The sequence below is a fragment of the Atractosteus spatula genome, chromosome 7, assembly GCF_055471065.1.
Source record: "Atractosteus spatula isolate fAtrSpa1 chromosome 7, fAtrSpa1.hap1, whole genome shotgun sequence".
NCBI lineage: Eukaryota > Metazoa > Chordata > Actinopteri > Semionotiformes > Lepisosteidae > Atractosteus > Atractosteus spatula.
In genome coordinates, this window is record NC_142712.1 from 44,561,024 (window position 1) to 44,574,771 (window position 13,748).

General features: G+C 37.6%; 1 protein-coding gene across 1 annotated transcript in view; it reads left to right on the forward strand.

Annotated features, from left to right (window-relative positions):
- Window positions 1-13,748, forward strand: part of adamts17 (ADAM metallopeptidase with thrombospondin type 1 motif, 17) — a 140,545-nt gene that overhangs the window by 73,736 nt on the left and 53,061 nt on the right. The window contains exon 14 of the mRNA XM_088921470.1: window positions 3,479-3,606. Within this exon, the coding sequence (XP_088777596.1) occupies window positions 3,479-3,606 (128 nt within the window). The remainder of the gene's footprint in view (window positions 1-3,478; window positions 3,607-13,748) is intronic.

Genomic DNA, 13,748 nt, shown 5'->3' on the forward strand with positions numbered 1-13,748 from the left:
CTCAATGCATGCTTTTATTGGTATGATTGTTGTTTCTGTGTTCCTTCAATCTATGTCCTAATTTCTGTGAGGTATGGCTTCACCTTTTCCAGTGCTAGCTTGCAAGTGTAGAGGGCCCATTTAAACCTGTGGTAAATTTGAAAGGACTGAAGGTATCCCACAAGATTTTAATTCAGTGTTGGAATATTGTAGGTGGACTGCCAAAGGTGCTAAAGCATACTGTAGTGTGAGGAATTTGAAAATCCAGAATAGACCACTTTGCAGATACCCGAAGTTTAATGCCTTTAACTTTTTACAGTGAGGTCTAAGCCAACTAAACCAACCTGAAGAACTCAAATACAGTTAAACAATCGGGTGTTGGGAGCACTTATAGCACAAATGCATCTTTGCTCATTTTTAAGTGTCCCCAAGGCCCTGGGCTTACCAGGGAAGTGTCCAGTTCCATCACCAGTTTCCCGTCTCCCACCTCTAGAACAGAAAGCAATTTCCTGTTCCAGGGCCAGCCACTGCAGCACCAGGGTGTCTCCCTGCAAAATGTCCGGTTAAGAAATGGCAACTTGCTTTTTTGTCTTGCCTATTTTTGTATTGCAGACTGATTAAAAGTAAAACATTTTTTCAATGTTTTTGAACAATTTTTCCCCTTGTGTCAAGGATAATGATTAAAATCCACTTCTCATTTGTACCGTGTGCAAATAACAGTCTAGTGACGTTTCATGTGCAGGTTATTTGCACAGATCTCTTTCAGGCACATTCAAAAAGTGTTAGCATTCATCATATTGTCATACTAATGGCACAGAAAATGATACTAAAAAACATTTAAATTAGCAACATACCCACTTTTCAGAGTTGCAGAATGCTCACAGATGTTGCTTATCATCATGCTCCAACTCTTATACCTGGCAGAAAACCAAAGAAAGGAGAAAATTAATTGAAAGATATATATTTTAAGAAATGTTGTGCTAAAATTAAAGAATAATATGAAAAATATGAGTGTAAAATGCCATGAAATCACAGATAACTTATAGAATGTTCATAGATGACATGTTTCATTTCATTGAGTATGCAAGGAAATGTTCAACAAACAAATCCAAACAAATGGTGTGATGTGTGCATATCTGTGTGAGTGTGTACCCTGTAATGGACTGGTGTCCCATCCAGGGTGTATCCTGCTTTGTGCCCCTTGCTTACCAGGATAGGCTCCAGCTACCTTTCAACCCTGTGTTGGATGAAGCGGTTAGAAAATGAATGGCTGTTACAAGCCATAACCATAGCTCAAACTTTATTTAACTAAAATCTGGCAGAATGCACCGAATATTTGGTTTTTTGGTCATATTTTTCTGCTATCTTGAGCAGCTACATGGTTCAGTATATAATATTCCAGGTTTCTGCACAATAAAAGCCCTTTTTCCTTTCACAGCAAAATACCCATACACTGCACCACTACAGCAGGTGGTGGTAACTTTTAAACACACTCTTGAACTCTGTACAAAACAGCTTGCTAAACCTTAAAGGTAATATGTTTTAATAAGATGAGATCTGCATGATTTACATACAGTTCCCTTTTTGTATACCATTTTTGTGAGAACTACTGTTGTATTACATGGCAGGTTATTTTATTACAATTGTTAGAACCTAACTAGAGGATCACCTATATGGAAATAAAATCCTTGGAAACTGCCAATATGGATTTAGAAAACAGTGGATTTTGGTCTTGTATAACCAACTTATTAGAGGCAAAAAAATGTTAGTATGTACTGTAAAGTTAAAAACACAATTAAAACAAAGGATGTTATCTTAAAATTGTATAACACCCAAGTAAGAATATTATATACAGTTTTGGTCACCACATTGTAGAAAAGGTAATGCTGCTCTGGAATCAGTTCAGAGAAGAGCAACCAGATACATTTTGGAGCTTAAGGAAATGACCTACACAGACAGACTGAAGGAACTAAACCTTTTTAGTCCTGAACAAAGAATTGTGCAAGAGACCCTATTACAAGTATTTAAAATTCTTCAAACTTAACAATGAAACATGAACCAGAGGGAACAGTGAAAACTAGGCTGAAGTGCATTTAAAACCAAGAAAGGAAACACATCTTTAACGGTAAGGGTAGTGGGAGGCTGGAACAAGCCACCTGGCCATGGTATTATTTGTTTGGATTTAAGCTTGTTTTGTTTTTTTTTTGGCCAAGGTTAAACTATTCTTATTTGGAGCTCCTGAAAATATGTTTTTTGGCAAAAACCTAATTAGGCACATTGGTTTTGTCTTTCTGTAAACAGTAATGCTGATATGGTGTTAGTTTTGACAGATACTGTATTTCATTAGATGTACAAAATAGTGAAAATACTGTAATTGTATTTTGCCTGGGTGTGTTTGGAGTTAAATGCCTTCACTATGAATATGCAGTCTTTAATCAGTGTCCCATTCAATCCATTGTCACAGTATAAAATTATTACAGCTGCTGGCCAAATGTATGCTATTTTAACTTTCATAACAGGATGTGGAGCTGTTTCTGTGAAGGCAGTGGAAATTACAATACGCCCTCTCTTTACCTACTGAGAGCAGCAGTAATTGCTTGGCTGACTTTAATTCAAAAGGTGGAATCTAAGCCAATGTTATCTCCCATTACTTCTGCCTAAACAGTTTAAGTGATTAAATTTGCTTTGTAGAGTTTTCGACCTTTTCGCTACAAAATAGTTTTTAGGGATAAAACTGCATTATGAAAGTAGATGTAATATTTTAAATACATTTCATTTAGGCCTGCCATATTGTAATACCGTAAGACACTGTTCAGATTGAATTTATCGCTAAGTAATTTTTATTTTAACCATCCAAAATACTTTACCTCAGCTAACATTAAACAACTGATTGGAACCATATTTGTACAGATTACTCATCTGATTCAATTCAGCAAGTTCCAAATCTTGATTTTTAATCACTGATGTTGTTTCTTTTTGTGCCATACTAGTGTCTACTCTTGCTGACTAGGTCAGCTAAGTTAAGAGCATTTATGAAGAATACAGTGCATCACTAGCATTAGTCTTAATGAGCTACAGTAGGCTTAATTGTTTTGCTTGTTTTTATTAATGCTTTCTTAATCTCAATAAGGCCGACTTCTGTGAAAAATGTGTTTTTTTCAGTATTCTACTACTGAATGAAGCTGTGAAAATCAGAACTAATAACTGCTGATATGCGGTGCTTGGGGCCTGCAGAACAGATTTACACTTCTCTTTCTTTTACTTGTGTATTCAATTTTATGCTCTTATGTAATGTTTTACTGTTTACAACAGCTGTACTAATCAGTCAGTGATTCATAATGTTCAGTTATGTGAATGTAAATGACAGTTGATATCAATTACTCAGAAGTGTATTCTTCAAATAAATCAATGAGGTAAATTTAATATTATCATTCCTTAAATTGCCCAGTGTGCATTATATGTTTGTTCTAAAATATGTTTGATATTTTCTTCTCCACAGAAAAGCCCTGTGTCTTGTTCTGCAGTCCAGTGGGACGAGACTCACCTGTGATGGTAGCAGAAAGAGTCCTAGATGGCACTCCATGTGGACCTTATGAGACAGATTTGTGTGTCAATGGAAAATGTCAGGTAAGGAATGATAGTATATAATAAATGATGTTTATAATACAGATCAGCCCTTGGATAATGAAAGATTTCTTTAATATTTATCATCGCCAGACTACATCCTATGTTATCGCTAACTGTTGCTAAAAAGCTGATCAACACATTTGTCTTTTCCCATATTGACTACTGTAATGCTCTGCTCACTGGGGTTTCTAAATCCACACTGAACAAACACTGGTACAGTACTGTATGTCCAAAATTCAACAGCCACCATCCTGCCCAGGTCTAGTGCAAGTGATCACATTACTCCTATCCTGGAGTCCTGGCACTGTTTTCCTGTCAGGTTTCATGTTAGCTTCAAAATCCTCATGCTCACCTATAATGCTCTGCATGGCTTGACGCCTTAGTACCTGTCTGAGCTGCTATCATCCTACTCACCACCTCGCAACGTCCACTCTTCTACTTCTGGTCTCCTATCTGTCCTCTAAGCCCATCTACATGCTATGGGTAACAGGGCCTTCTCCTATCCCTATCCCTGAGGATATCAGAGAGTCACCTTCCCTAAACTTGATCAAATCTAGACTCAAAACCTTCTTCTTTAGAAGGGACTTTACTTAACTTCTGTTATATACCCTATTTGCTCCTGCTGTATTCAGTACCCCATCTACTGTCTCCTCTCATTGTGTGTTTTCACTGTGTATATCTTGTGTATATATATTTTTTGTTGTTGTCGTTCTGTAAAGTGCTTTGCGAAGCCGACTTTAAAGGCACTAAAATAAAATAAAGATTATGATGAACTTTTGAAAAGAACATTGTTTCTTTACTTCTCCCAATGTTTGTGACCATGTAAGTTTCAATAGCACGTCTAAGCAGGTACTTGTATCCCAGTTCACATTTCTTTGAATTGAAGAGAACACTGACTTCTCCTGAAAGCACAGTTCCTCAGATGGCCATGGCCTCATCTAACACTTTCTCTTTTTGTGTGACCAAATATTTATTTTAAATTTTATAGAAATATAAAAGCAAGAACAGCTCCACTCCAGCAACACTAGACTTTCCAGTCAAGAACCCACAAAACACAACAGTTACAACAGGAACCCCTTGCAATAACGTTTTTACTGCACTAGCAGCAGCACTCCAAGCCTTCGCCATAGATTCTAGTAGTAGAGAGCAGAACCATATAAACGATGTTAAGCCAAGTCAGGATCCAGTGATGCAAGGTAATGTGGAGGCTCCCAATGTAGTGCCAGTATCTTTATACTGTGCCTTCAAAAAGTGTCCCTCGCCCAGTGGATGTTTCATAATTAATGTTGCAAACTCAAATAGAAATACATTTATATGAGATCACTGAAACGCACAAATTATTCTATAATGTCAAAGTGGAATTAAAGTGGAAAGGTACCTGTAATTTAAAAGAAAAATAAGTGTCTTGATTTGAAAAGTATTCACCTCCTTTCCTACAGCACTCCAGTTTCCTTATAACATCACTTTAATGCCTGAATACAGTCCACCTGTGTTCTCCATATACTGTACATGACTGTGGTCCATTTAATTGAATAACATGATTTCAGAAATAATACACCCTTATATATATCAGGTGCCTCATTTGACAGTGCTTGTCAGAACAGAACCTCTTCCATGAAGAGCAACTCTTTGATAGAATTGTGAGGAGGCATAAATTTGGGAAGGGGCAGAAATCATATTTAGGGTTTTGAAAGCTCCCAAGAGCACGCTTAGGTCCATAATTCGGAAGTGGAAAGAATACAGAACTACCCAGACTCTTCCTAGAGCAGTCTTTCCTCCCAAATTGTGCAATCAGACAAGTAGGTCGTTGGTCAAAGAAGTGACCAAAAATCCAATGACCACCCTAACAGAGGTGGTCAGAGAACCTGTCTAGAGGACAACAAATGCTTCAGCACTACACAGCATTACACAGATTTAGCCACTTTGGGATAGTGACTAGTCAGAAGCCACTCCTGTGAAGTGTTTGCAAAGAGGCACATGGCCTTCTTGCAAAACTGAAGAATCACAGAATTGACTTCTCTGAAAAGTGGTAGTAGCGTGGTAGTCGAAACCAGAAGGGACCTAAGAATTTTATTAGTTAAACCAAATCTGTTGAAATTGATATGGTGATGTGATAGTGACAAGGATAGTACCTAGGGCCTGTCATGGACTCTAGACACGCAATCTCCATGTATCCTATGTTTCTTCTTAATAAAGAAGTTTCAGATTTGGAAACCATTTTTAGATCATTTTGTACTGTAATTTAACTGTATCATCATGTTTAGAAATTTACAATAAGGCCGTGATTCAAATATTGTTTAATCCCCAGTGATCTTCAAACTCAATTTCCTTGCTCTTCAGATTTTTTGAACTTCGTGTCCTGCTCATTACCCACCATTCTCCCAAAATAATGTCCAGTTTAGAAGAGGAATATGTACCATCTTACCTTTTAAGTACTCAGTTAAAATCCAGTCAGAGAGGTCGCTACTGCTGTCTTAATTTTCACCATCTACGTTTGCCTGTCCATTGAGAGTAATTCCCAAAGCAACACTGACATCTGATCCAAATCATGAGAGTCCAGTTCTTCCTGATTTTGCTTGTAGAAGAAGTCCGAGACAGGATTGGTATTTCCTGGGTTCCCCATCGCCTCGTGCAAAGTCAAATAAAATTAGTTGAAAGAGAAACAAAAACAAGAGAAAAATAAAAAGAAAATATGTCAGAGTAAAGCTTCTATCAAGATAATGAAGACACAAAATGTAAGCCTCAGCTCTCACATCAGTGTATCAATTATATAATCTCTGTCTAGCATTTTCTCTGTTGTAATCGCTGTCTGAGCTGGAACAGGGACAGGAGCAATGCGCTGAAAAAGATTAGATGGTTAGATGGATACTGCATATGTAGAGACAGTGTGTGGATGTTCTCTTTTTGGGGTATATCCAGCTACATTCATTATATACAGTACTGAGAGGATTTTTAGTTCAGATTATATCCAATCCATCAACATCACACAAATCGCAAATAACCAAGGAACCCAGTCAGGCAGAGCCCATAAAAAGCTTAGACAGAAATGACAAGACAAAAATAAGACTGCCTTTGCATAAAGCTTTAAAGTGTTTTGGTTTAAGTAGCTGTGTGAACTGTACACACGTCAACTGTTTAGCTTAAACTATGAACCAAAAACCTGTAAAAAACTAAAATAGTCTTCTTATGGTGTATTAACATATTTACCTTTTACGAGCAGTGATCTGTAGGTGTACAATAAGTAATTTAATATTTTGTATGTAAACAATGGATTGCAACTTTTCAGAATTATTGGAGGTGTTTGTGTTAAAATGTATTCACATTAACAAGTATCTCTCTGCCCCCCGTTTCCTTCATGAATTATAAGAAATGGTAAAACAGTTCTTACTATTAATGAAGCTTCATACTGCTGTTAAGGATAATGTGTTCTTTTATGTTGTACTCGTGCTAATGAAGTTATTTACAGCGTCTTCAACATCCAGTGAAACTTAATGTGCATGAATAAAAAGCACCAAAATGAGTTTCGATTTCTTGATAGAACTTTTCATTACACTGTTCGTGAGCCTTCATTTTTTTGATAGAAGGTTCACTGTGACAGATTGTTCATGCTGTCTAAACCAGAAGTAAAATTTAGTGCAGATACAGGGGTTTGTAATCTTTTTGCAGGGTTATTTTTCCAAATTCCAAATTTATTAATATCTGAAATATGTCCTGTTGATTTCATTGGCAGTAGCCATCCTATGCAAGTACTTCAGATCAAATGTCAGTTACGATTTTACGATCAAATGTTAGTTATGATTCTGATGTCAGGTTGTTAGACAACAAATCATCATAATAATAATAAACTTTATTTTATATACAGTAGCACCTTTAAAGGTGGCTTCTCAAAGCGCTTTACAGAATGTCAACAACAATAAATAAAAAGAATACATAAGATAAAACAATTACAATATACAGAGGAGACTGAGGATGGTGGTACTAAGAAAAGCAGAGGGGTGAAGAATGGAACAGTTAAGTAAAGGCTTTTCTGAAGAAGAGGGTTTTGAGTCTGGATTTGAAGGAGTTTAGAGAAGGTGACTCTCTGATATCCTTGGGCAGAGAGTTCCAGAGCTTGGGGGCACAGCAGGAGAAGGTCTTGTCACCCATACAATGTAGACGAGCTTGGGGGACAGTAAGGAGACCAGAATTTGAAGAGCGAAGGTTGCGAGGTGGGGAGTATGGCGATAATAGTTCAGACAGGTATTGAGGTACCAAACCATGCAGAGCCTTATAGGTGAGCATGAGGTGAGCAAATTCCAACATGGAATTTGACAGGAAGCAAGGACTCCAGGATAGGAGTAATGTGATCACTTGTATACTGCAGTTTGTTCAAAGTAGATTTAGATACCCCAAAGATTAGAGCATTACAGTAATCAATTTGAGAGAACATAAATGTGTTGATCAGCTTTTCAGCCACAGTTAGTGATAGTATAGGGCGTAGTCGAGCGATATTTCAGAGGTGAAAAAAAAATCCTTTTTTGACAATATGCTGCACATGTGGGTTGAATGTTAATCCAGAATCGAATATCACTCCAAGGTTTTTCAATTTAGACATTAGCTCAAGTACAGAACCATCTACAGATAGGGTTACAGGATTGGCTTTACGAAGTTGATGGGGGTGCCAATAAGCATGACTTCAGTCTTGTCACAGTTAAGAAGAAGGAAATTTTGAGTCATCCAAGTTTTTATGTCAGAGATGCAATTAGATAGAATAGAGACAGCCACATCAGTGTCAGGTTTGGTATGGATGTATATTTGAGTATCATCAGCATAGAAATGATAGCTGAGGCCATGTGATCTTAAAAGCTGACCAAGTGGAAACATGTAAATGCTGAAGAGCAAGGGGCCCAGTATTGAGCCCTGAGGAACACCACACGTAACAAGACCATTTCAGACCTATGCCGATTAAGAGAGACAAAGTGACAGCGATAAGTGAGGTAAGACTTGAACCATTTGAGAACAGTGTCAGAAACTCCAAACACAGTCTCAAGACAAGAAAGTAGGATATCATGGTCAATAGTGTCAAAAGCAGCACTGAGATCAAGAAGGATGAGTATAGAAAGAGAACCAGAATCAGAAGCTATTAGAAGATCGTTAGTGACTTTGACCAGGGCAGTTTCCGTGCTGTGAAGATGACAGAAGCCAGATTGGAGGGGTTTAAAAAGGTTATTTGTCATGGGGTGTTTATGTAACTGAAATGTGACAGCACGTTCTAGAATTTTTGCAAGAAAGGGTAAGTTGGAGATGGGGCGAAAATTGTTAAGATTGTTGAGAGCCATGTTAGGCTTTTTTGGCACGGGGGTAATGGCAGCAGTTTTGAGGACTGTTGGTAAAATGCCAGTGCTCAAGGATTCATTTATAAATTGAGGGCAATGGGACAGAGAGATGAGAAACAGGACTGAAATAAAGTGGTGGGAATGGGATCTAAAATAGATGTGGTGGGTTTCATTTGTGTAACTAGTTTATTGAGGGATGCTAAGTCAAGAAGAGAGAAACTGGAGAGAAGGGAACCAGAAAAGTTGGATAAGGAGGGAGGAGGTATGGAAATGATATGGTAGGTAATTTTCAATGTTGGGAGAGACGTAGGTGGATCTAGCAGATTCTATAGTAACCTTATATTCAGACAAGTAATCTCTCCAAGCCTGATAATGTACAGTACATTTAGGCCAGAATGATGCCACCTATGCTCAAGGTTCCGAGAGGCTGCCTTCATAGATCGCAAATGGTCGTTGTACCAGGGGGCAGGGCGAGAGAAGAAGATGGTTCAAGTTTTTAAAGGACCAAAGGTGTCAAGGGTAGGGTAAACATTTAGGAGATTAGGAAATGTCAAGGGTAATGAATCATTTGGACAAGATATAATGACTACAGAGTCCCACACAAGACAGGTTAGTTAAACGCACAGTAGCTCAGCTAATGTGTTCAGGATCCATAGGAGCCAGCAGCCATATCACCCTGCAACTTGCATCTGGCAACCCACTGAAGCTAAGCAGGTGTGAGCCTTGTGAGTACCTGGATGGCAGACCTCCTGGAAAAAACTAAGGTTACTGCTGGAAGAGGGCCAGCAGAGGGCACTCACCCTGCGGTCTGTGTGGGTCCTAATGCCCCAGTATAGTGACGGGGACACTATACTGTAAAAAGGCGCCAACCTTCGGATGAGACATAAAAATGAGGTCCTGACTCTCTGTGGTCATTCAGAATCTCAGGTCGTTTCTTGAAAAGAGTAGGGGTGTAAACCTGGTGCCCTGGCCAAATTTCCCATTTGCCTCCAAATAATTCCCAGTCTATGAATTGGATTCATCACTCTGTTCTCCTCCCAACGGACAGCTGAAGTGTGGTGAGCATTCTGGCGCACTATGGCTGCCGTTGCATAATCAAATAATAATAATAATAATTGTTATTATTATTAATGACAGAGCCGTGAGTGAAGGGCAAGGCAAGTATTTAAAGTAAATGTAACAAATAATGAAACAATTCATGAAATAATAAACTAATTAGATGCACGCTGTGAAAGTCTGCCTGAGCATGTTCTAACAACGCCAGGTGTGCTGTCCTATGTGTGATCACCAGTGCCCGTTTGGGCATGAAAAGTTAAGTATGGTGTACGTCCTATAGTAATCTCCTAAATGTTTACACAGTAGAAATGTATTCACCCTGTTTTAACAATAATATGATCAAGAATATACAGATTTGTTGCCAATATGCCAATGTACCAATGGTGCCACTTGTGTCAATTTAGCATTTATTATGCATGAACAAAAAAGGGAAGATATGCTATCTCAGCTTTTACAAGGATTGGAGTACTTTTAATTACCTGACTCTTTCTACATATGTATTTATTAAGTGGAAATCTTACAGCAGTATTGCCGCCTTCTGGCTATATCTCAGAAGCTGAGCACTCATTCATTGTGAGTTTTAAACCTTCAGTTTGGCAGACTGAAGCAGGTGTTCCTGCCTTTTTTCCTGCTAGTAATCTCCTATCTATAGGATTTTTGCGGAACCACTCTTGCTTTGGTGCTTTGTTGCAGACTGCATGTGTGATATGAAATTAGTTTTATAGGCCAGCTTTATGGAGGGATAGGGATATTATAGACTGACTTGAAATTAACTATTGTACATTTTCTCCATCTCAGGCATTGAACTCTGTAACTCTTTCAAAGTTGTCATTGACTTATGAGTGGCCCTAACCAGTTTCCTCCTTGTCTGGCTGCTCAGTTTTGAGGGACAGCCTGACCTAGACAGTGTCTTAATAGTAGGATGCAACTTCCATTTCTTGATGACTGAGTAGACTGTGCTCATACAGGTTGTCATAAACCCTTCTAATCTGTGCTTTTCAGTGACTTTATCGTTGGCTTGCTTTGAAAGAAAGGTTCATGATCTTGATGGTTGAGCCTGTGTTTGAAATTCTCTACGTGACCTCACAAAGGTCAGATGTTTTTATTAAAATCATGTTAAACACAATTATTGTTCAGAGACGGGTAAAAAATTGTAATAAAATACATTTTAATACAAACTTGTTATGGCCCATTAAGGTAAATTTGTGCACCTTAATTAATTTAGGTAGGCCATAAAAATGTTTGCATTCTAATGCAATCATTGCTTTTCCATTTTTCTTTCATATTAATTATCTAATTACCTGTTTTTTAGAGTTATACAGTACATTAAATATGTGTTGTTGGTTGTGCATAGAAATATTGACTGCTACTTCAAAGTCATGACTGCAAGCTTTAAAAACCAAATGTGAAAAAATAGGCAATGGTCTAAAACCATTTGTAGGCAATGTACTGTATAGTTTATGCTAGGTGTTTTATGATCCCTTGGGATGAAAAGCACAATAGAAATGTAAGGAATTATACATTACTATTAATTAAATCTAGTTTGATTTTAACTGTAATTTAACTAATGTTATAAATCAGCATTTTAGAAATGAATGATAATAAATATGACATTTGAATGTTTTACTCATTAAAATGTCTTAAATGTGTTACTCTTCTGCTGACATTTTTGTTTTATACCAGTTGCTGTTTGGTTTCACTTTCAAGTCTCCACACAGTCGGCTTAAGCTAACATTTACTTTTTGCTTTCTGTGTCATCTCAGGTGAAAAGTATCAAATTCTACCGGGACATTTATTTTAATTTAAGTGAGGAGTCTAACGATCTGCCTGCCTTAGCTGGGTTACATAAGGAGGCAAAGACTCGCATTTGCTTCCAATTAATTTGGTGAGTCTGTGATGAGAGACTGACCCGATCTCATGTGTTATACATACAGATGATAATAAATAAGCACCGATTCATCATGAGGGTTAGCTGGTGGAGCAGTCTTTTCCCCAAGTGTACTGCACTTACGACTTCTAAAATTGTTCTCTTAATTTGGAGGGATGAGGCAAGTCTTGTCAGCAGTTGTGTATGATCTGAGGGTACAGTTTAGTTTCTGCATATGGGGCAAATTAACATATGCTGTGCTCGAGGAAGACATGTTTAAATCTAAGCACTAGAATGCTGGATCTTTTAACCGATAAAGATAACATTGTGTGTAAGTACATAGAGAATTTATAGGCTGTAGTGAATCAAAATATATTTCGTTGAGTTGTCTTGGGTCATGTAAACTATCAAAAGAAAGCCCGTTTGTCATCTTAAATGGCTCAGAACCCTAATTTAGTAGACTATACACATGCAATATTGTTTTATTAGTATTATACAATAGAAAATAATAAAAAGAACTGAAATTGAAGAGATAGTCCTGAGAAAAAGTTTTTAACCCCCCAATATAATTATTTGAATTACTGTACAATTTCATAAGTGATAACCTTGTTTATTCATATCGCATCATGCCACAAATAAAAGACATTTCAGAGGACTTCAAAAAGGCTCATCTTCCTCAATCTGGAGAGGGTAAGAAAACCATTCATAATCATTTGGGGTACCATCCATCCACTGTTAAACAGTCTAGAAATAGAAAATATTCATGACAATAGTGACTGCACCCAGGTTGTGTTGCCGAGATACTGTAGTCCCAACAACAACCCAGTAAATCAACTAGGAAGTCACAAAGAACCCCATAGTGACATCTAAGGATCTACAGATCTCTATTACTTTAGCTAATGTTCATGTCTTAACCATCAGGAAAAGATTGAACAGAAATGGTTCTTTTGGGAGTGTATCTGGGAAGAAACCATTGCTCTCTAAAAATAACTTTACCACCTCTTTCAAGCTCTCCAAAGAGCATGTGGGCAATCCACAGGCCTATTGTGATTGGAAGAATGTTCTCTGGAGAGGGAAAGCTGAATTTTTAGGCAACAATGAGAATTTTTTTAGGTTGCAGAAACCAACAGAAGAAACTTATTCCAACCATCAAACAGGGTGGTGGGAGTAATATGTTTTGGGGCTGCTATGCTGTCTCTGGATGGCTTGCTAACATTGATGGAACCATGAATTCAGTGTTATATCAGCAAATTCTGAAATAGGATGTCATGCTATACATTGGCTGAAGCAGAGCCGAAAGTGGGTGACACATGTGATTCAATGATCCTAAATATACAAGCGAATCTAAACAAAATGGGTGTAAAGGAAGAAATTTCACTTTTTGAATTGGTCAAGTCAAAGTCTGGATTCAAACTCCATTGAAATATTATGACAGTTTAGAAGCAAGCTGTTCTTCCAAGGAATTATAGATTGGCAAAGAGAGCCTATAGAGAGCCTATCTTGGCAAGCAACATGCACATGGGAAGATACGTCAGGACAGGACGTTAGTCTATCACAGGGCACACACAGACACAGACATGCACACACTTACACCTAGGGCCAATTTTCCGAGAAAACAATTAACCTACCAGTATATTTTTGGACTGTGGAAAGACTGTGTTTAAGAGAAGTTCTTGAACTTCTGAAAACTAAATTAATGAAAATTAATGTTTCGTTAGAATTGATCAATTCAGATGCTGTTAAAACCCAATATTAAAAGCTGAACATTAATGACAAGAATATGTAAATAGAGAAATTATTGAAAATGACTGATGTCTAGTTATTAAGGGGGCAGACAAAAGGGAAGTTTGAGCAACATATTCAAGAGACAGCAAATACAGGTACATACAGTACAATGAAACACA